Source organism: Bos indicus x Bos taurus, chromosome 19 (assembly GCF_003369695.1).
Source record: "Bos indicus x Bos taurus breed Angus x Brahman F1 hybrid chromosome 19, Bos_hybrid_MaternalHap_v2.0, whole genome shotgun sequence".
NCBI lineage: Eukaryota > Metazoa > Chordata > Mammalia > Artiodactyla > Bovidae > Bos > Bos indicus x Bos taurus.
In genome coordinates this window covers 44,024,955-44,045,638 of record NC_040094.1, presented here as the reverse complement: position 1 = coordinate 44,045,638, position 20,684 = coordinate 44,024,955, and the positions used below count along the sequence as shown (strand labels likewise).

Here is a 20,684-nt window from a genome sequence, read left to right as displayed (position 1 = left end):
GGCATCAGGATGGTGGGGGCTGCTGTACCTGACCTGTAATGCCCTAAAAACAGTGGGATGCTCTGAAGATTTATAAAGCACAAGTTGGCCAAGGAAAACTGTGGAGGGGGTTGGAAGGAAGGTGGGAATTCGTTCACAGTGAGTCTGCAGAGGACGTTAGATGCAAAGTCTGTGGTGAGGCTGGTGTGCGCTTTGTCAGGGGAGTCTGGCTGATGTCCTCTGGGATACCCCACGATGGTTTCCTAGTGAATTCACCAGAATCCAAGGGAGGGGCCTAAATCAGAAACCACACTCGTCAGCTCCCCCAGAGGGGTGGTCTTTTAGGGAAAATCCAAGTTTACCAGAGTAACACTTGAAGGCTAGTCTCCATTTCCAATAACTGTCAAAGCAATAGCAATGATCAATTTACATCAATTTTAATTTACAGAATACCAATGTACACTAGATACATGCATACCATCTACAAAAGAGCTACAACTGACTTGCCCGTTTTCTCTCCATTACTGAGATGTGGTGGGAAGCTGGCCCACTGAACTTCGAATCAGAAGCAGCAGTTGGTCATGAGAGAGATTTGAGAGGGCTGGAGTCTCCATCCATGTGGCTGTCACGCCTCCAGGGCTGGACGCATCCCGGCTGTGGGCTGGACTGTCTGCTCCAGACACGGGTGGACCGGCCCTTCCAGGGCGGCTCTGCAATGCTCCTTTTCAGTGCCTTCAGACAGCCACATTCTTTTTTAGATTCTCTGGTCAGCCTCCTCTGGCAGGTTTGCAACTGAACTGCTGTCCTGGGGTTTTCTCAACATTGGTTTCATGTTAGAATCAGCAGGGGGAAAGGAAAAAACTGCTAATATCTGAGCTTCACCTCCAGAAATTCTAATTTTATTGGGCTGAGATGCAGCCTGGGTGTGTGGAGTTTTACAAGCTCCCCAGTGATTTCAATGTCCCGTCAAGGTTGAGAGGCTTTGCCTTAAGGCAACTGCAGATTTCTGCTCTGGTCCACTGAGTGCTGATTTTTCTCCTAGAGGGTCACTTCCCATGGATCAGGTGCCAAGTGCTTCTCAAGCATTACATTGTTTAATTCTTTAACCAGGCTGCCAGGCAGTGGAGAAGAGCAATGGTGCAGAGGAAGGAGTCAGGTATTATTCCATGAAGACCTGGGTTTGATCCCAGCCCCACTGCCTACCAGTCAGGTGACTTGGGGCAAGTTACCTAATCCCTCCGAATCTTTGAGCCCTCATCTGTGAAATGGAAATAACAATATCTGCTTCTTAAGGCAGTTGTGAGGAATAAACGAGGCAGCAGATGGAAATCCGCTAGCCCAGAGTCATTGCCACCATCCTGGCTCCATTCAGTGGGAGAAGTGGGAGAGGCTGAGGTATCATATTCTTTGAGGGTCCTTGAGAAAGGGGGGTGCTCCCCCATCATGTCCTGGCCCACAGACTATGGCCAAGGTGTATGTTTGTTGTTGTTTTATTACAAGCATCAAGAATAACTTTCGGTAGTTTTTTTGTTTGTTTTGTTTTTTGTTTTGTTTGTTTTTGTTTTTAATATTTATTTGGCTACAAGGGATCTTAGTTGTGGCACATGGAATTGTCTATCTTCCTTAGAGCATTTGGGATCTTTAGTTGTGGCATGTGGGATCTAGTTTCCTGACCAGGGATCAAACCCAGGCCGCCTGCATTGGGAGTGTGGAGCCTTAGTCACTGGACCCCCAGGGAAGTCTCTGCAGTGTTCATTTTCTTCTATTAATCAACAATTTTATTTACAAAGTAGTTCATATGTTAAACAATGCTGCTGCTGCTGCTGCTGCTTAGTTGCTCAGTCATGCCCAACTCTTTGCAACCTCATGGACTGTAGCCCACCAGGCTCCTCTGTTCATGGAATTCTCCAGGCAAGAATACTGGAGTGGGTTGCCATTTCCTTCTCCAGGAGATCTTCCTGATCCAGAGATCGAATCCGGGTCTCCTGCATTGCAAGCAGATTCTTTACCCTCTGAGCCACTGGGAAAGCCCCATGTTAAATAATATGTGCACCCAAATTAAGAATATAAACCCTTCTTAATGAGATGCACGGGCAGTGGCTAAAGAAAAATAATTTAAAGGTGGAAAGGTAACTGAGAGTCAAGCTCCACTGAGAACGCTACAGGCTCTTTGCCTTCACAGGGTCCAGGTAAGGAGGAGGGACGGGGCAGAAGCTGCAGACACCCACCTGCAGGGCCTGAGTGGAGAAAACCTGGTCACCCCTTGGCACAGGCCAAATGGAAAGGCGAGGACATGAGGCAGACACCCCTGAGAGGCCAGGCCAGGGAGCTCACACTGACTCTTGTGTGTGAGTATGTGTGTGTGAGTGTGCGTAGTACCCAAGGTGTAAGTCCAACAGTCCCAGAGGGGCCACATTCCCAAGCATTCCTCCCACTCGCCAGGCTCCCTGCTAACTTTGCTGCTCTGACCCTTTGGATCTCTCTGGGCTGCTTGCTTCTCTCTTTTGGATGAAAGGTGTGTTCCCAGGAGAGCCTTCCAACAGGGTCACCTCCTCCATGACTGTTCTTGAGTGTTCCCTGTGTGCAGCCTCCCTTGTGCCCTCTGACCCCAGTGGGGAGCCCTATTGCACACTCCTTGGTCAGCAAGTGAGCAGCAGCAGCAGAGCTCCCCCACACAGACGTCAGCCTAGAGCCACAGGTCCCCTATCCCCACCCCTGTATATGGAGAAGCAGAGGTGGACCAGCCAGGAGAAGCAACCCTAACCCTCCCCCACCCCGCCCCGCCCATCTTTAGGGGCAAGATGACATTTATACTTGTCATAGTTCAAATTTCTTTAAACAAGAAAACACAAGAAAATCAAAATATGGGGGCAGGGGAAAAAAAAGAAAAAAAAAAAAGAAAATCAAAATATGACATTCATCTGGGGTGACAGAGTAAAGAAATGCTGAATCCCGAGCTGAGAAGCAAAATAAAAATAATCATCAATAGCAAACCAGCTCTGCCTTTAACCCCTTCCCGTCAGCACTTTTCACCATGCGTGCCTGAGTGCTAAGTCAACTCTGTGCAACCCTATGGACAGAAACCTGCCAGGTTCCTCTGTCCATGGGATTCTCCAGGCAAGAATACTGGAGTGGGTTGTCCTTTCCTCCTCCAGGGGATCTTCCCGACCCAGGGATTGAACCCGTGTCTCTTACATCTACCTACATTGGCAGGCAGGTTCTTTACTCCTAGCACCACCCGGGAAGCTCCACTTTTCACCATACGCTGCTGATATTCTTGAATCAAGAATGTGGCTCCCGTGACTTTTAAGTCCTTCTATGAAAGTCCCTTTGCCAAAACTTAATTCCTGGTTGAGTCTGGGTCCAGGCAGCTCCTGTGAGAAACGATGCGATTTCCACATAGTCTGAACTTCCGGTTTCCCTCTGGTCACAAGCTGAGCTGGACCCAAATCTCTGTATCCTGAACTGCCCTCTTGCCAGGACCTGCCCTTGCCAGTGTCCTTCCCGAGGGCTGGGTCTGCAGTCATGGCTTCCAGCTGGGGAAAGAACCCCGTCTCCTCCTCAAGAAAAAAACACTAGACAGGATAAGGCAAACTATAGATACAGACACCACAAGGGTTCCTTTAGCCTGGAGGCATCTGAGAAACCTCAGTCTTTGAGGCCTACCTGCCCCTGGCCTTACTCCTGCCCTACACTCCTTTCTGGAAAATGTCCCAGTTCTTATTTATGTGCATCTGAAGTCGGCCAGGGAGGGGCAGCCAGGATGTGAGGCCCTGGAGGTTGTTGCTTGATTAGGTGGGACTGTCCCCACTGGGACACCTCTGTATGCCCGAGGCATCCTCAGCCCAGGGACAGAGGAGGACTCTAAAGCTGAGGAAATGGGGAGGTGAGGATTTTGGGACCTGCGGCAGCAGGGACTTCCCCTAGAACCGCAGAGGGAAATACCACAGAGTGGAAACAAGTAACAAGGGGAGGGGGAGGAGAAAGAGAAGAAAGGAGAGAGAAGGAGGGAGCTAGGCAGGGTGACAGGGAGTTGAAGGAAGCACCTTATAAGGCCTGGGACACAGGCCTGTGGGGACCCTGTCCTGGGGCTCCAGAGAACAAGTGGTTTGTAGACGCCTCACCTTCATATTAAAGACCCAGTCAGTACAGAAGAGGAGCTTTACCCAGTCAGCAAAGACCCAAGAAAGCTTCTGTAGGTACTTAACGTACCTGAACTGTACATTTAAAAATGGCCCAATGAGGGCTTCCCTGGTGGCTCAGTGGTAAAGAATCTGCCTGCCAATGTAGGAGACATGGGTTTGATCCCTGGTGCGTGGACGATCCCACATGCTGCGGGCAAATAAGACTATACGCCACAACTCTTAAGCCTGTGCTCTAGAGCCTGGGAGCCACAACTACCGAGCCCATGTGCTGCAGCTACTGAAGCCTGCGCGCCCTAGAGCCCACGCTCTGCAGCAAGAGAAGCTGTCTCTGCAATGAAAAGCCCATGCGCTGCAACTAGAGAGCAGCCCCCGCTCACAACAACTAGAGAAAAACCAGTGCAGCAACAAAGATCCAGCACAGCCAAAAATAAATAATAAAAAAATTTCAGTGGCCAAATGGTACATTTTATGATGTGTGTAAGTATGTTGCACAAAAGTTGAAGTAAAAGTTTTATGCTATGTTATACCAAAAAAATGAAAGGAAAGGGCACAGTTTCTTTGGAAAAGTGCCTGGTGATTCCTCAAAAGGGTAAACACAGAATTACCATTTGTTGCTCAGTCGCCCAATCGTGTCTGACTCTTTGCAACCCCATGGATTGCAGCACACCAGGCTTCCCTGCCCTTCACTAGCTCCTGGAGTCTGCTTAGACTCATGTCCATTGAGCCATCCAACCATCTCATCCTCTGTCACCCCTTTATCCTCTTGCCCACAATCTTTCCCAGCATCAGGGCCTTTTCTAATGAGTTGACTCTTTGCATCAGGTAGCCAAAGTATTGGAGCTTCAGCTTCAGTCCTTCCAATGAATATTCAGGGTTGATGTCCTTTACCATATGACCTAGCAATTCCATTCCCTGGTATATGCCCAAGAGAAATGAAGGCATTCACTCACATGAAAACTTGTATACAAATAGCAGCATTATCCATGTTCATAGCAGCATTATCCATCATAACCAAAAAGTGGAAACATAATACGGTCTATTCATACAATGGAATATTATTTGGCCATAAAGTAATGAAGTACTGACTCATGCTACAGCATGGATGTCCCTCGAAATGCTACTCTGAGGGAAAGAAGCCAACCACAAAAGACCACTCATTGCATGAATCTATTTATATGAAATTCCCAGGATCTAGGTACATTTGTCGCGACAGAAAGGTTTAGTGGTTATGTAGAATTGGGAAGGGGTTGGAGGGAAATAGAAAGTATAGTTAACACAATTTGGAGTTTCTTTGTGGGGTGATGAAAATGTTCTAGAATTAGATAGTAGTCATGGTTATGCAACTTTATGAATATATTAAAACCCATTAAATTGTACATGTTAAAAGCATGAACTTCATGGTATATGAATTATATCTTATTTAAAGAATAAGATTTTAAAAAACTTTAAAAAAGTAGTCTCCTGGGGAAAGTATAGCCATGACTCCAGAATCCTCGCTGGCAATTCCTTTCCTTTCTGTGACAGGAACCCAGCAGGTTGGGGTCTGCAGAACTGAGAAGCTCCTGTCTCAGGCATCACAGATTCAGGGTGCTCCCAGCAGGGAGGGGAGGCATGGAAGGACGATGGGAGAGAGGACCTCGGGGTGTGAGGAGGGAGAAGAGGGCACAGACTCCCCAGCTCAGTGCCCGTCCTCTCCCATCCCCACACTCCCTGGCTCTGGGGCCCCAGTCACATTGCCCATTCCAAGAACCACCTGGTTGTGGGAGAAGCCCCCATGGGAGAAGGCAGGGAGGTCAGGGACACAGGCAGGAGCCTGGGACAGGCAAGCCAGGGGGTTGACCTCACAGGACCCAGCATCCTGGCCTTCCCGGAAGTAGATGGAGTCAGCAGAATCCATGGAGGGCTCCTGGTCAAAGAAGTTGTAGGGTCGCAAGAAGAAGCCCACACCGTTCCCCACCGTCACCGTGTTGGGAATGTCCTCTGCATGTGGGATGTGCAGGAAACCGGCTGTCACCCAGGCCACCAAGTCCTAGTGGGGGAAGAAGGAGGATCATGAGGCCTGGTGCTGCTAAGGACACTTTTGCCTCCCACAGTGGCCTCATACAGAAGGACTGAGCTCATCAGCCAGGAAAAATGTGAAATCATAACACTTTCTTCCTTAGTGAGTCCTACAGACGCCTGGAGGATTCTGACTTGGAAGAGAGTGAGGAGGCTCATGCTTGCTCCCTCTGCCTCCTCCCTCACCCCCACAGGCCCCCTCTCGACTCACTTGCCCAGCAATGGTCTCATTGTTGATGAAGTCACTGAAGTCCAGGGTGGGGCTCCAGGGGTCATTCAAATTATAGATGCTGGTGCTGCTGGGCTCCCCCTCCTTCCGCTGGGTCACGGCCAGCTGGTACCTGCAGGGGGTTTGGATTAGACCCACAAGATCATCGACCCATCCTGCTGCCTGAAGCTGCACTGAGGAGAGGACACAAAGGGGAAAGGAGCACAGAGGTCTTAGGGTGTCCAGCCTCTTTATCATCCTCTGTCCACTTCCCACTCTCTCTCTCACAAAGTTCCTGCATGTGTTCAATATCATGTATTTCAAACATCTACTAGCCCATCGTTCAGACTTCAGGTGGGACTGTGGCTCACGCCTCCATGCACATGGGACTCTGGGCCTGCATGCATAGGCACAGACATGGCCTGATTCCCATCTTAGGTCAATTTCAGTATCTCATGTACCTGGATTTTAGGGAGGACTCCCTCAGAGATGTGCTCCTTTCTTCCTCTTTTCTTCCCTCCTTCAACCTTTTTTTTTGGTATTGGAGTATAGTCAATTAACAATGTTGTGATAGTCTCAGGTGGACAGCAAAAGGACTCGGTCACACATATTCATGTATCCATTCTCCCCCAAACTCCCGTCCCATTCAGGTTGCCACATAACACTGAGCAAACTTCTTTGTGCTACACAGTGGGATCTCGTTGGTTATCCATTTTATTTTTTTTATTTTTGGCTGCATGGGGTCTTTGCTGCTGTGAGCCCAGGCTTTTTCTAGTTGCAGGGAGCGGGGACTAGTCTTCGTTGTGCAGCACGGGCTCTAGGCATGAGGGCTTCAGTAGTGGCGGCTCAGAGGTCTAGAGTGCTGGCTCAGTAGTTGTGATGAATGGGCTCAGTTGCCCTGCAGCATGTGGGAATCTTAGCTCCCTGACCAGGGATCGAGCCTATGTCCCCTGCATTGGCAGGTGGATTCTTAGCCACTGGACCACCAAGGAAGCCCAATTTTAAGTATAGCTGCATGTATATGTCGATCCCAAACTCCCCAACTATCCCTTCCCCTCACCCTTCCTTCCTGGCAACTATAAGTTTGTTCTCTAAATCTGTGAGTCTGTTTCTATTTTGTAAAGAAGTTCATTTGTATAATTTTTTTTTTTTAGATTCGAATATAAGGGATGTCATACGATATTTCTCCTTCTCTGTCCGACTTACTTCACTCAGTATGACAATCTCTAGGTTCATTCATGTTGCTGCAAGTGTCCTCCACCCTACCAATGCCCCTACCCCTGTTTCATTGAGAGATAAATGACCACTGGTGGTTAAATTTCATACATTTTATGTTAGGGTGTTCTTCCAAGGTACTTAAAGAAATCTGATTCAACTAGGTTGAGCATACTCCTTAAATTATTATTTTATGTGGCTGGGTTTCAACTGACCTTCTCCTTCTGAAGAGCTGAAGCCATTACTTCTTGTAATGGCTGAGTAATATTTCATTGTGTATATGTACCATATGTTCTTTATCCATTCCTCTGTTGATGGACATTTAGGCTGTTTCCATGTCTTAACTGTAAACAGTACTGTAAAGAGTGCTGCAATGAACACTGGATACTTTTAGGACACATGTATACATGAACACATGTATACTTTTCGATCATGTTTTCTCTGGGTATATGTCCAGGAGTGGGATTGCAGGACCATATGGTAGTTCTATTTTTTAGTGTTTAAGGAATGTCCGTACTACGTTCTCCATAGTGGCTGTGCCAATTTACACTCCCACAAGTAGTATAGGGGGTGTTCTCTTCTCACCACACCCTCTCCAGCATTTGTTTACAGACTTTTTAATAACTATTTTGACTCAATCTTTTTTTATATGTTTTTTTTTTAATGTGGACCATTTTTTAAAAGTCTACTGAGTTTGTTATAATCTTGCTTCTGTTTCATGTTTTGGCTTTTTGGCCACGAGAAATATGGGATCTTAGCTCCCTGACCAGGGATCAAACCCACAACCCCTGCACTGGAAGGTGAAGTCTTAACCCCTGGACTGCCAGGGAAGTCTCTCCTCTCCAACCTTGATTATGAGCATTTTAAACATACAGAAAACTTGAAAGAGTATAGTGAACACCCACATACCCACCTCATAGATTCTACTGATGCCTTAAACGTTTTTTTCCATTTAATTCAGTATCTATCTTTCCATTCATCCATTCACCCAGTAGGCTTCAATTTGAGCAGCCTAAGATTGTGGCTGTACGAATGCATGTGTGTGAGAATGTGCGGTTGTGAGTGTGTACACACTCCCATGGGAGGTGGGGAACCTGGGTTCCCAGCAACACGTAGCCTTTTGTACCATCCACCTCCCCCAATGCCTCCCTTACATCCCATCGCTCACCTTGCCCAGCTGAAGGCTCTCTCCATGGAGCTGTTCTGGGGCAGTGGCCCCCCAGCAAAGCTGACGGTCTGGATGCGGTAGCCCCGAGGGTGCCCCCACTTGTTGCTCTGGTTGCTGGCCAGGTACAGGTAGCGAGGGGAGGGCCCTCCCAGGGGGAAGGCAGCCTGCTCCTCGGTCTCCAGCTGCTTCCGGGTCACCTGCAGCCTCTGTATCTGGTGCTCGGGGCTCCAGGGTACCACCATGGGGACAAAAGCCATGTCTTCAGCCCAGACCCAATTCTCCAGTCCTGCAGAAGTGGAGTGGGGAGAAGGGAGGAGCAAGAGCTAGTCAGGCAGCCACACTGCCCCCTCTGGAGTCTGCCTGCTCCTGGCTTCAGAGTAGGAGCCAAAGACAAGGCCAGACTGAGCGTGTCCCTTGCTTCCTTCCCCTCTCCCCAGAATGTCCTTGATCCAGAGATTTGGAGAAGGTTTTCCTTCTGGACGTCATCTCTGGTAATAACCCCAGATGCCCTACGACTGAGTTTCCATTGACCTTCTCCTTCTGAGGAGCTGAAGGTAGGGTAGTTTACCTGAGGTTGGAGCAGTCTAGCAGGCGATGTGCAGAGTCAGGTTCTTTCTGACCTGAGGAAAAGGTCTGCATATCATATCTGAAGCTCCATCATTAGAACTGCTCTCTCATGAACATAATCACAGCAGTAGCTCAATTTACTGAACTTGCAGGAGTTCTACACAGGCAGTGTGCTGAGGGCTTTACATGGATTGATGCTTTACTTACACAACAACCCATTTTATGGATGGGACAACTGAGGCTTAGATGTGCCCCGGTTTGTCACCAAGGGCACGTGGTTAGTTTCATGGGAATGCCGGAGACCTAGGTCTCAGTCTGGTCCTACACTGACTATACATGAGTACCCAGAGGAAACCAACATCAAGTGGCTCCACCACCCATGGCCAGCAGACATGCAGGCCAGCGGGAGGAAAGTCAGCCCCCAGGCCCAACACCGCTGGAGCTCAGTGGTGTTTTCTATTGTTTTGGGTTTGGCACAGAATTAGGCACAGTATGTTGCCTACATATTTGTTTTAAACGAATTTACTGGAGTCCAGCTAGGTTCCACATTAGGAGTCAACTTAAGTGATCTGAGACCAAAGAACAGTAAACCAAAACATGCCGGAAGCTCCCTCCATACCTTCAAAAGATTAGAGAGAGCAGAGACTGATTAAGCAAAGCCTCAGTTTCCTCTTGTGAATTACTGCTCTTAGTCCACACTCCACATTGTTTGCTTATGTGTGTGTTAGTTGCTCAGTCATTTCTGACTGTTTGTGAGTCCATGGACTGTAGGTCTCCAAGCTCCTCTGTCTATGAAATTTTCCAGGCAAGAATACTGGAATGGGTAAGCATTCCCTTCTCTAGGGGATCTTCCCAACCCAGGGATCGAACCAGAGTCTCCTGCCTTGCAGGCAGATTCTGTACCATCTGAGCCACCGGTGAAGCCTTTCTACTTATAGATGATAACTACAGGCCAAGAGTTCTCTTTTCTGGTACAGCCGTACAAGCAAACTCATATGGATAATACTAACAATAATAGCTAATACTTTTCCATGCGTATCAGGCACCATTACATGTGCTTTAAGGTTTGCCATAGAGACTTCTCAAGTGGTCCAGTGGCTAAGACTCAAGCTCCCAATGCAGGGGGCCCAGGTTTGATCCCTGGTCAGGGAACTAGATACACATGAATCAACTAAGAACTCACATGCAACCTGGTGCTGCCAAATAGATAAGTAAATACATAAATATTTTTCAGCCTGGATGGCAGGAAGCTTGAGGGAGAATGGATACAAGTATATGTATGGCTGAGTCCCTTTGCTATCTACCTGAAACTATCACAACACTATTAATCAGTTATTCTCCAATAAAAAGTTTGTTTGTTTGTTTTTAAAAAGGATTTCCCTGTCCAATCGGGGGACATGGGTTCAATTCCTAGTCTGGGAAAATTCCACATGCCTTGGGGAAACTAAGCCCGTGCACCTCAACTACTGTGTCTGCACTCTAGAATCTGTGCTCTGCAACAAGAGAAACCACCACAGTGAGAAGCCTAGGCACTGCAGCTAGAGAAACCCCACACACAGCAACAGACACAGCACAGCCACAAATAGACAAGTACATACATTTTTTAAAAAAGAGTTGTCCTAGTTTGGATGTAGAGATAAAGAGAGACATGTGTGTCAGAATACATACATATATTTTCTAGTTAAGTCCAATAAGTGACCCTGAAAGCAATGACATCCCAGGAATAATGAGCACATCTGCTCCCCAGATCTTGATTTCTAAATACTATTCTCCAATAAAAGAAACCAGAGATTCTTGGAGAAGTGGTTGAATCAAGGGTTAGAAGAGGGAAAATACGAGATGGAATAGAAACATATTGTGGTGCCAGAGAGTAAAGAAGTGCTCAAAAAAGGAGGGAGTCATGTCAGCAGGACACAGAAACCAACCTGAAGGCCCTCCCAATGACCAAAGCTGGAACAATTTAGGGAAAAAAATAAACGGTAGTAGGGGGTTCTAACCCTTAGAATAAAATATCCGTGAGTTCATACAGTTATGAATAAATAATTATATATAGAAATAAAATGGAGGGACAACACTTTCTTATGGAAAATTCCAATGAATAAATGTATAAAGAAAAAGAGAAAAATGTAAATGACACAGTAATAATCACTGTTGCAGGAAAAATCCACCAATAGTTGCTAATATTCGTAGGCAAGAGTTTGAGAAGAAAGAGCTTGAGAAGAAAAGAAATAGTACATTTGCACAGCATCAAAAATTTACCCCAAATATTCGTTAACTGCAAGTGGAAAAACAGTAACTTTTGCAATGAGGTAGCTGGAAAATACCACCTTAACCAACTGCTTGAGTCCCCCATCACTGGTGATAAGACATAAGGACATGATGTATCCCATGATACGATGCTCTGAGAAGGGTGTAATGTCATTCCTGTGGTTTTCTTACCCAAGAAACTCCATGAAAACAAAAACACAAGCTCAATCTAATACTGAGACAGTATCAGAGAAAACCCAATGAAAGACATTCTACAAAATGATTGACTAGTATCTTCTAAAGTGTCAGGTCCTGGGACTTCACTGTGGTCCAGTGGTTAAGCCTTACAATGCAGGGGATGTGGGTTTGATTTCTGGTTGGGGGAATCAAAAATCCCATCTAATATCTCATGTGCTGTGGGGCAAGGAAGCCTACGCACCACAACTACGGAGCCCTCATGTCCTAGAGTGCCTGGCACAACAAGAGAGCCTGTGGGCTGCAAAAAAGATCCTGCTTGATGCAGTGATGATCCCACGTACTGCAACTAAGACTGGACGCAGCCAAACAGATAAATAATAGGAACTGCTGCAGATTGAAGAAGACGACAAAGAGATAGGACATCTAAGCGCAATGTGGGATGCTGGTTTAGATCCTGAAACAGAGAAAGGAAATCAGTGGAAGAACTGATAACATTTTCATCAGGTCTGCCATTTATAATATCGTAATCATGTTAATTTCCTGGGTTTGACTGTCCTGTGTTTATGTAAGATGTTAACATTAAGGGGAGTCAATGAAGGATGTATGGCAACTCTTTATAATGTCTGCAATTTTTCTGTAAGTCTAAAGACATGGAACAGACTGGTTCCAAATAGGAAAAGGAGTATGTCAAGGTTGTATATTGTCACCCTACTTATTTAACTTATATGCAGAGTACATCATGAGAAATGCTGGGCTGGAAGAAGCACAAGCTGGAATCAAGATTGCCAGGAGAAATATCAATAACCTCAGATATACAGATGACACCACCCTTATGGCAGAACGTGAAGAGGAACTAAAAAGCCTCTTGATGAAAGTAAAAGAGAAGAGTGAAAAAGTTGGCTTTAAGCTCACATTCAGAAAACGAAGATCATGGTCCCATCACCTCATGGGAAATAGATGGGGAAACAGTGGAAACAGTGTCAGACTTCATTTTTTTAGACTCCAAAATCCTGCAGATGGTGATTGCAGCCATGAAATTAAAAGACGCTTACTCCTTGGAAGGAAAGTTATGACCAACCTAGATAGCATATTCAAAAGCAGAGACATTACTTTGCCAACAAAGGTCTGTCTAGTCAAGGCTATGGTTTTTCCAGTAGTCATGTATGGATGTGAGAGTTGGACTGTGAAGAAAGCTGAGTGCGAAAGAATTGATGGTTTTGAACTGTGGTGTTGGAGAAGACTCTTGAGAGTCCCTTGGACTGCAAGGAGATCCAACCAGTCCATTCTAAAGGAGATCAGTCCTGGGTGTTCTTTGGAAGGAATGATGCTAAAGCTGGAACTCCAAAAAAAAATAAAGCTGGAACTCCAATACTTTGGCCACCTCATGCGAAGAGTTGACTCATTGGAAAAGACTCTGATGCTGGGAGGGATTGGGGGCAGGAGGAGAAGGGGACGACAGAGGATGAGATGGCTGGATGGCATCACCGACTTGATGGACCTGAGTTTGAGTGAACTCCGGGAGTTGGTGATGGACAGGGAGGCCCGGTGTGCTGAGATTCATGGGGTCGCAAAGAGTCGGACATGACTGAACAACTGAACTGAACTGAAAGTTATTTCAGGGGCTTCCCTGGTGGTCCAGTGGTTAAGAATTCATCTTCCACTGCATAGGATGCAGGTTTGAGCCCTGGTCAAGGAGCTAAAACTTGACATGCCCTGGGGCATCTAAGCCCAAGGGCCACAACTAGCTGAGCCCTCACGTTCTAGAGCCTGCTCTCCACAACAAGAGAAGCTCGTGAGCCGCAACTAGAGAAAGCCCAGCCCTGTTGACGAAGAGACCATGCTCTGCAGTGAAGGCCCAGCTCAGCCAAAACCAAAAAAGTTATTTCAAAAGAAAAAATGTTTTCAAATAGTCACTAATCCTCACAACAATCTTATGAGAAATGCACCGTTAAACCATTTTACACTTGAGTAAACTGAGATACAAAGAGGATAAGTATAAAGATCTTTCTCTCAGGGTGTGGAGAAAAGGGAACCTTCTTAAGTTGTTAGTAGGAATGTAAATTGGTGCAGCCACCAAGGAGAACAGTATGGAGGTTCCTCAGAAAAGTAAAGATAGAGTTGCCATGTGATCCAGAAATTCCACTTCTGGGCCTGGGAGAAAACTGTAATTCAAAAAAATACATGCACCCCAAAGTTCATAGCCACAGTATTTATGATAGCCAAGACCTAGAAGCAACCTAAGGGCAACAACCGATGATTAGATTAAGAAGATGTGAGATATACATATACACAGTAGAAGTGGCTAGTGACTACCATATTGAACAGAATAAAAGAATAGAAAAAAGCATTTCCCAACAAATGCTGGAGAGGGAACCCTCCTACACTAAAACCTAAAAACAGACTTACTATATGATCCAGCAATCCCACTCCTGGGCATATATTCAGACAAAACTATAATTTGAAAAGATACATGTACCCCTATGTTCATAGCAGCAGTATTTACAATAGTCAACACATGGAAACAACCTAACTGTCCAGTGACAGGTGAATGGATAAAGATAATGTAATACATATACACCATGGAATATTACTGAGCCATAAAAAAGAACAAATGAGGGTCAGTTGAACTGAGGTGAATGAACCTATAGCCTGTTATACAGAGTGAAGTAAACCAGAATGAGAAAACCAAATATTGTATATTAACACATATATATCAAATCTAGAAAAATGGTAGCGGTGAACATATTTGCAGGGCAGGAATGGAGACATAAACGTAGAGAACTGACTTGTGGACACAGCGAGGGAAGGAGAGGGTGGGACGAATTCAGAGTGTAGCACTGAAATACTTTGTGTAAAATAACTAATGGGAAGTTCCTGTATAATGCCGGGAGCTCAGCCAGGTGCTCTGTGATGACCTAGAGGGGTGGGATGGGAAAGAGTGGGAGGGAGACTCATGAGGGAGGGGATACATACATGTATACACACACACGCGCTTATGGCTGATTCACATTGTCGAACGGCAGAAACTAACACAACGTTGTTAAGAAATTATCTTCCAATTAAAAAATTTCATAAATAATAAAATGCAGCACAAATTGACATATCTATGAAACAGAAACAGATTTACAGCTATAGAAACAGATTTGTGGTTGCTGTGGGGGAGGGATGATTGGGAGTTTGAGGTTAGCAGACATAAACTACTATATATAGAATGGATAAACAACAAAGACCTACTGCATAGCACAGAGAACTGTATTCAATATCCTGAGATAAACCATAATGGAAAATAATATGAAATATATATATATATATGTGTATGTATAACTGAATCACTTTGCTGCATAGCAGAAATTAACACAACATAGTAAATCAACTAAACTTCAATTAAAAAAAAAAAAAAAACAGTTGCTCTCACATTTTCCAGGAGCTCTTCATGTGGTCCCTACTCCTCCATTATAACCTAAGCCTCCTGAAAGCAGAGATGTGGTTTCTTTTGTTAAACTGTTTTAGTGCAGTGCTTGGCACAAATATGCATTCAGTAAATATTTGTTGTTTGCATGAGTGTAATATGTTGTTATGTGAGAAATTACAACTGAGAAAATATATGTACATTATGATTGAAAAATTTCAGTAAAAATCTATACCAGTATATCTTACCATGGGGCTTCCCAGGTGGCTCAGTAGTAAAGAACCCACCTGCCAATGCAGTAGACGTGGGTTCCATCCCTGGGTTGGGAAGACCCCCTGGAGAAGGAAATGCAACCCACTCCAGTACTCTTGCCTCCTCCCATGGACAGAGGAGCCTGGTGGGCTACTGTCCATGGGGTCGCAGAGTTGGTCACGACTGAGCAACTAAACCACCGCTGTGTAGTATCCTATGTAGCACACACCATGATATAGTCTAGAACTGCAGGTGCACAGTTTGAAAAAGGGAAGAATTATTTTTTTAAGCATGAGGGAATAACTATCTAAGGTTGAAAATCTCTGAGGAGTTCGATGACTTTCATATTTATTCATATTTACATCTTTAATGTTTCAAAGAGATTTTTATTCTCTTTGGCCTCCCAACAAGCAGGATATTAGCACCCTGACCAGGGATGGAACCCTGCCTCCTGCAGTGGAAATGTGGAGTCTTAACCACTGGACAACCAAGGAACTGGCACAATGAAAACTTTTAAATCTAGGCTTAAGACTTCAGACTCTTGTATTGGAATCGTTGCCTCTGCCAGCATGTCTTACCTCCCACATCCAGATCCACCTTGTAGTGGGCACTGTGGGTGTGGACAGTGCCCAGTGTATTCTCCCGGACCTGGTTTCCATATCTTCGGGCAGCACCAAAGAGAAACACTGAGCTGATGTAGCCTGTGGCATGGAATTTGACTTCTATGGCCCCATTGGGGTGGAAGACCATATCCCACACATAGTCATAATTAAGCATCGTGGACACAGACCTGAAGACCAGCACTGTCTCCACAACACCCCCAAAATAGTGGGAATGAAAATCTGAGTGGTGTCGCCTTAGGGGCAGGCCATTGTTCTCCTCAAACACACAAAAGGCGTCTTGTAGTGTCTTGGGGGCTTGGGACTCCAGAAGGAAGTGCCAGTCCACGTAGGTAGCCAGATAGGGACAGTCCACCCCACGGCTCAGGGGCGTGGAAAAGTACCCCAAACCAAAGTTGGCATCTGCATACCGGCCTCTCAAGGCAAAAGGAGAATTTCCACCATAGATGGCCAAGGCCTCCTGGACACTGACTTCATATGCAATTCTCTCCCCCTGGAAGCGGATGTCAAAGATCCTAGGACCACTGAAACCTCCGAGGCCAAAGGAGAAAGTCCACAATGAGGAGGACACTCGATTGCCCTGGACCCTGAAGCGGGGCCCCTGAGGATGGAACTGCAGAGGGGGAGCCAGACCTGGGGGCACCTGGGACTTCAGGGACCAGGACCCACCTGTGCCATTGTCTGGGATCACCACCACATTCACCTGGCCAGCCTCAAACTGCTCCTCCAGCTGGGCCAGACTCTCATAGTAGCGGCCTTGAAAGAACACCTTCTGGATGGTCCACTGGGCAGGGTCCAGAGCCTTGTGATCTACCAGCAGCTCCAACCCCACAGGGTGCAGGAAGAACCCAGCCCCAGAAATGTTGTAGTAGAGGCCAAACCACGTGGCCCTGTCCCCTGACTGCACTCCACGAGGAGCTGAGTTCATGGTCACCAGTTTCTGTCCTCCTTGTTTGTAGGAGCAGCAGTGGTGCAGGACACCAGCAGCCTGGGGCAGCTCTCTGTTGAAGATCATCTGGTCTATGTCCAGGTACTCTCGGAGAAGCACGGGGCGTCGGTAATAGGGCAGGGGGCCCCCATGACGCTCCATGGTCACATCCCGCATGTAGGAGGGCTGGGGCAGCGGCCCCACCACCAGCTCAGTCACATTGGGCTGGGGTTGTTTGCCAAAGAAGACGATGGCCAGTGCCTCCCGGGCAGGTGGGGGGCTCCCCCTGTCCAGGTGGGCCAGGGCTGCAGCCTTGGGGGGCAGCTGAAGTTCTACCGAGAAGACACAGTTGTCTGAGGGTCGGGCCTGGGCTGCATCCACCAGGTCTGGCCCCAGCTGCTGAGTCAGGAAGCTCATCACAGCTGTCAGCTCTTCTCGGCTCAGGTCTGCAAACAGCTGGCTCTGGTCAGGGTGTGTCCAGGGCTGGTCACTGGGGGATCCGGAGGGGCAGCGGGGAGGCAGGCTGGGATGACATTGCTTCCCAACTCCCTCCTCACTCCCAGCACCACCTTCCTCCCTACCCATCGCCAGAAGAGTCCACAAGGACAGAAAAATGAAGATGAACATCTCTAAAACTCCTGGTTGTCCTCAGCCTCTTCAATCGGAATGCAGAATGCAAGATAGACAGACAGTACCTGGGTGCTCAATGCCTCTTTCAGTCTCTGGAGGTTCCTGGCTCTCGGTGGTCCTTCTGGGTGATGGCATGATGGGTAAATTCAAGACAAGCAGCCAAGGAGAGAAGGTTGGCAGGGAGTGGAAGTTGGGGGCAGGCAATGGTCAAACCAGGCTCAGGAGGTGGGACTGAGGTAGAAACCTGGACTTTAAGTGGTCCACGTCAGCCTCTGTCTTCCTGTTCCAAATCAAACACTCAGGTTCAAGGTTGGGGCACAAAGTGGAGGAGGGCTGGGTTTGGGAGACACAGCCGGAGGGAGGAGAGGAAGATGTGACGGGAGCAGAAAGGGACCGTCCTTGGGCTTCTCTCCTCATGCAGATGCAGCTTTTCTCCTGGCTACCTGGCTGCAAGCCAAACACACCTGAGCACAACCCTCCAGCAGGATTCGCTCCTTCCTTCCTCTAGTCTGGGAAGCCCTCATCACTGTATTCTGCTTCCCCATCACCAGAATCCTACAGGCACCCACAGGAGCCTGGAGAATCATCCTGAGAACACAAAGCACCAGGGAGGAGCCGGGGAACTGAGGGGCTGAGCCAGTTCAACATATTGGAGGCCCTGAGCTCCCCGAGTCACTGGAGGGAAACATTTGAGGGGTGGAACCAGTAGCAAACTAGAGGGAGTTGGGAGCTGCAGTAATGTAAGAAAGACTCTCTCCCTGTCCCACGAGCAGGACTGGTGGATCATCACAGGTCAGGGTCCCTGGAACCCTGGCTGTGAACTTGCACCCTGGGCCAAGTTATAAATGCATCCAGCTGTCACGGGCCCTCTCTCCCGACTAAGGTCTTTCTCTCTGTTCTTTAGAACCTAGCTTCTCTCCAGCTCATGGACTCATCTCCATCCACTGTTGACCCAGCAGTGAACCTGGGCTTGAAGCAGGACAGAAAGGAGCAGAAGCTTCTGTGCTGTGTGTGCCCCCTGGATGTGACTCCCTCAGGTCAGAAGCTGAGCAGCATCTGAAATCTATTTCCTGTCCTTCACCTCCCAGCCCTGCCTGGGCTTCCAGCAGGTAGAAGTCACCCCTCCCCATTGCTTCTCATTCCCCGTCTTTGAAGAGAGACAGACAGAGAGAGTGAGTGAGAGATGCAAAAGAGAAATTGACTGAGGTTTAACATTTTTCTTGTATATGTACAGACAAGAGGAGGCAAAGGGATCACCAGAGGCCACACCCATTTTTCTGGATTCAAACACTTGAGAAAATTGAGCCCCCAAGCCCATGTCTCAACTCACTTTAGCTTTCCCTACCCTACCCCTTCCTAAAACACAAGTTAGTTTAAAGAACAGAGTCAAATTTTGTTGGGCCCATTTATTATTTGAATAATAATAAATGAATATTAATACAGTCATATGGTTCAAAATTCAAAATTTTCAAAAGGGTTTATACTACTAAAGCTCCCATTGCCTCCCATCTGAGTCCCCACCTCCTGGTTCCTCTCCACAGCAGCAACCAGTGTTACCCATGTCTTCTGAATACACATTTCTAAGATATGAAAAATATGTATTTGTGTGATCCTTCCTGTAGAACACAAGTAGAGGTGTCCTATACACACTTCTGTGCTTTTTCTTGTTCACTGCATTATGATTCCCTATAAAGAGATATAATTACTTTTACAGCTGCATAGTATTGCTTTTTAAGAGTGTATCAGAATTTATTTAATCAGTCTTCTAGGGACACAAGTTCTACTGCTTCCCATCTCTGGTTATTTGCAGAGACAACCCAAATCCAGTCTGCCACCACCCAGCTGTCCATAGGAACAGCCTGTGTGGAGGCTCCACCCCCAGAAACCCTGGCTTATTTGCATGCTTACATATGATTGAACAGCACCTGGCCCCATGGTGCGAGTGCCTGGTCTTCCTGTTTTGCCTGCCCCACCTCCCCTGTTGGCTAACCCTGGTACTGAGGGCACTGGTCACACATACACCTGACACAAAATGACCACCCTTCATTAGCACTGCACCCACAAAGCTATCTAAAGTGCTACCTAGAGCTGCTGCTGTCTCCATGACCAGCCTCTGCCAGAGGATGCAAGATCCAAGGCAGATCTATACAAATGGGCAGAAAGAACTGTGAAGAAACCCTCTGCCCCAGGACTGGGGGAAGGGGAAGCTCCCAGACACAGGGAGCCAGAAGGGGACTGTCCTCTCAAGCTAGCTGTCCCTTGCATTTTGAGACTTCCACAGGCCTGGAGCCAGGAGAGGAGACCAGAGTTGACAAATGAGAACTGGGGGAAATCTGCTCAGAGCAGAAAGGGAAATCCCAGAAAATAAGAACAGGTAAGAAAGGACAGGAGGTCTGGCTCAGTCTCTTGTGGGGTCCCTGGGTCCTGGTATGCACAAGGTTTTGTTTTAGCCCTCCAAATGTCTCTGGCGGGTATGGGGTTTGATTCTAAATGTGATTTCACCCCTCCTACCATCTCATTGGAAGGACTGATGCTGAAGCTGAAACTCCACTATTTAGTCAACTGATGTGAAGAACTGACTCATTGGAAAAGACCCTGATGCTGGGAAAGATTGAAGGCAGGAGGAGAAGGGGACGACAGAGGATGAGATGGTTGGATGGCATCACTGACTCAATGGACATGAGTTTGAGCAGGCTCTGGGAGTTGGTGATGGACAGGGAGGCCTGGTGTGCTGCTGTCCATGGTGTCTCAAGGAGTCGGACATGACTGAGGGACTGAACTGAACTGAACTGAAGAACACGAGGGGTTAAACAAGAAGGAAGAGAGAGAGAGAAAAAGGACTAGAATGAGAGGAAAGATGGGCCAAAGAGCTCCTTCCAGCTGGACTCCTGGATTCACCTGGCAGGAGCCCTGCCCGGGGCACCTAGGCGGCCATCCCCATAGAGAGCCCCCATCCTCCCCTCCCAAGTGAGGACTGGGGAGTCTCAAGAAAGATCTGGCATGGCCTAAAATGATTTGAGAAACCCAGAGGCAAAATAAGTAGAAAACAAACAAAAAAAA

General features: G+C 47.2%; 1 protein-coding gene and 1 long non-coding RNA gene across 4 annotated transcripts; one reads left to right on the top strand and one right to left on the bottom strand.

The window, feature by feature from the left end:
- Positions 1-5,273: 5,273 nt before the first annotated feature.
- LOC113877134 (primary amine oxidase, liver isozyme-like) lies at positions 5,274-17,898 on the bottom strand. 3 transcript variants are annotated; one of them, XM_027516957.1, is made up of 4 exons: positions 9,342-9,396; positions 8,774-9,059; positions 6,394-6,523; positions 5,274-6,153 (listed from the first exon to the last, which is right to left on the bottom strand). In XM_027516957.1, the coding sequence occupies exons 2-4, from the start codon at positions 9,028-9,030 to the stop codon at positions 5,803-5,805; spliced, it is 738 nt and encodes a 245-aa protein (XP_027372758.1). In that variant the 5' UTR covers positions 9,031-9,059; positions 9,342-9,396; the 3' UTR covers positions 5,274-5,802. The 3 variants fall into 3 exon arrangements, with proteins under 3 accessions (XP_027372758.1, XP_027372756.1, XP_027372757.1); XM_027516955.1 differs by lacking the exon at positions 9,342-9,396 and adding an exon at positions 16,025-17,898 and having other exon boundaries at positions 5,279-6,153; XM_027516956.1 differs by lacking the exon at positions 9,342-9,396 and adding an exon at positions 16,736-17,850 and having other exon boundaries at positions 5,279-6,153.
- A 675-nt stretch (positions 17,899-18,573) lies between these two features.
- LOC113877138 lies at positions 18,574-19,070 on the top strand. Its single transcript, XR_003506698.1, has 2 exons — positions 18,574-18,661; positions 18,859-19,070. It is a non-coding gene; the product is annotated as an uncharacterized LOC113877138 (long non-coding RNA).
- Positions 19,071-20,684: the final 1,614 nt, after the last annotated feature.

Coding starts and splice junctions, on each gene's coding strand:
- LOC113877134 (XM_027516955.1), bottom strand. CDS start 17,621: ATGTTCATCTTCATTTTTCTGTCCTTGTGGACTCTTCTGGCGATGGGT. Junction 6,524..8,773: donor AGAGCCTTCAGCTGGGCAAG/GTGAGCGATGGG, acceptor AACCCCCTGCAG/GTACCAGCTGGCCGTGACCC. Junction 6,154..6,393: donor ATGAGACCATTGCTGGGCAA/GTGAGTCGAGAG, acceptor TTCCCCCACTAG/GACTTGGTGGCCTGGGTGAC.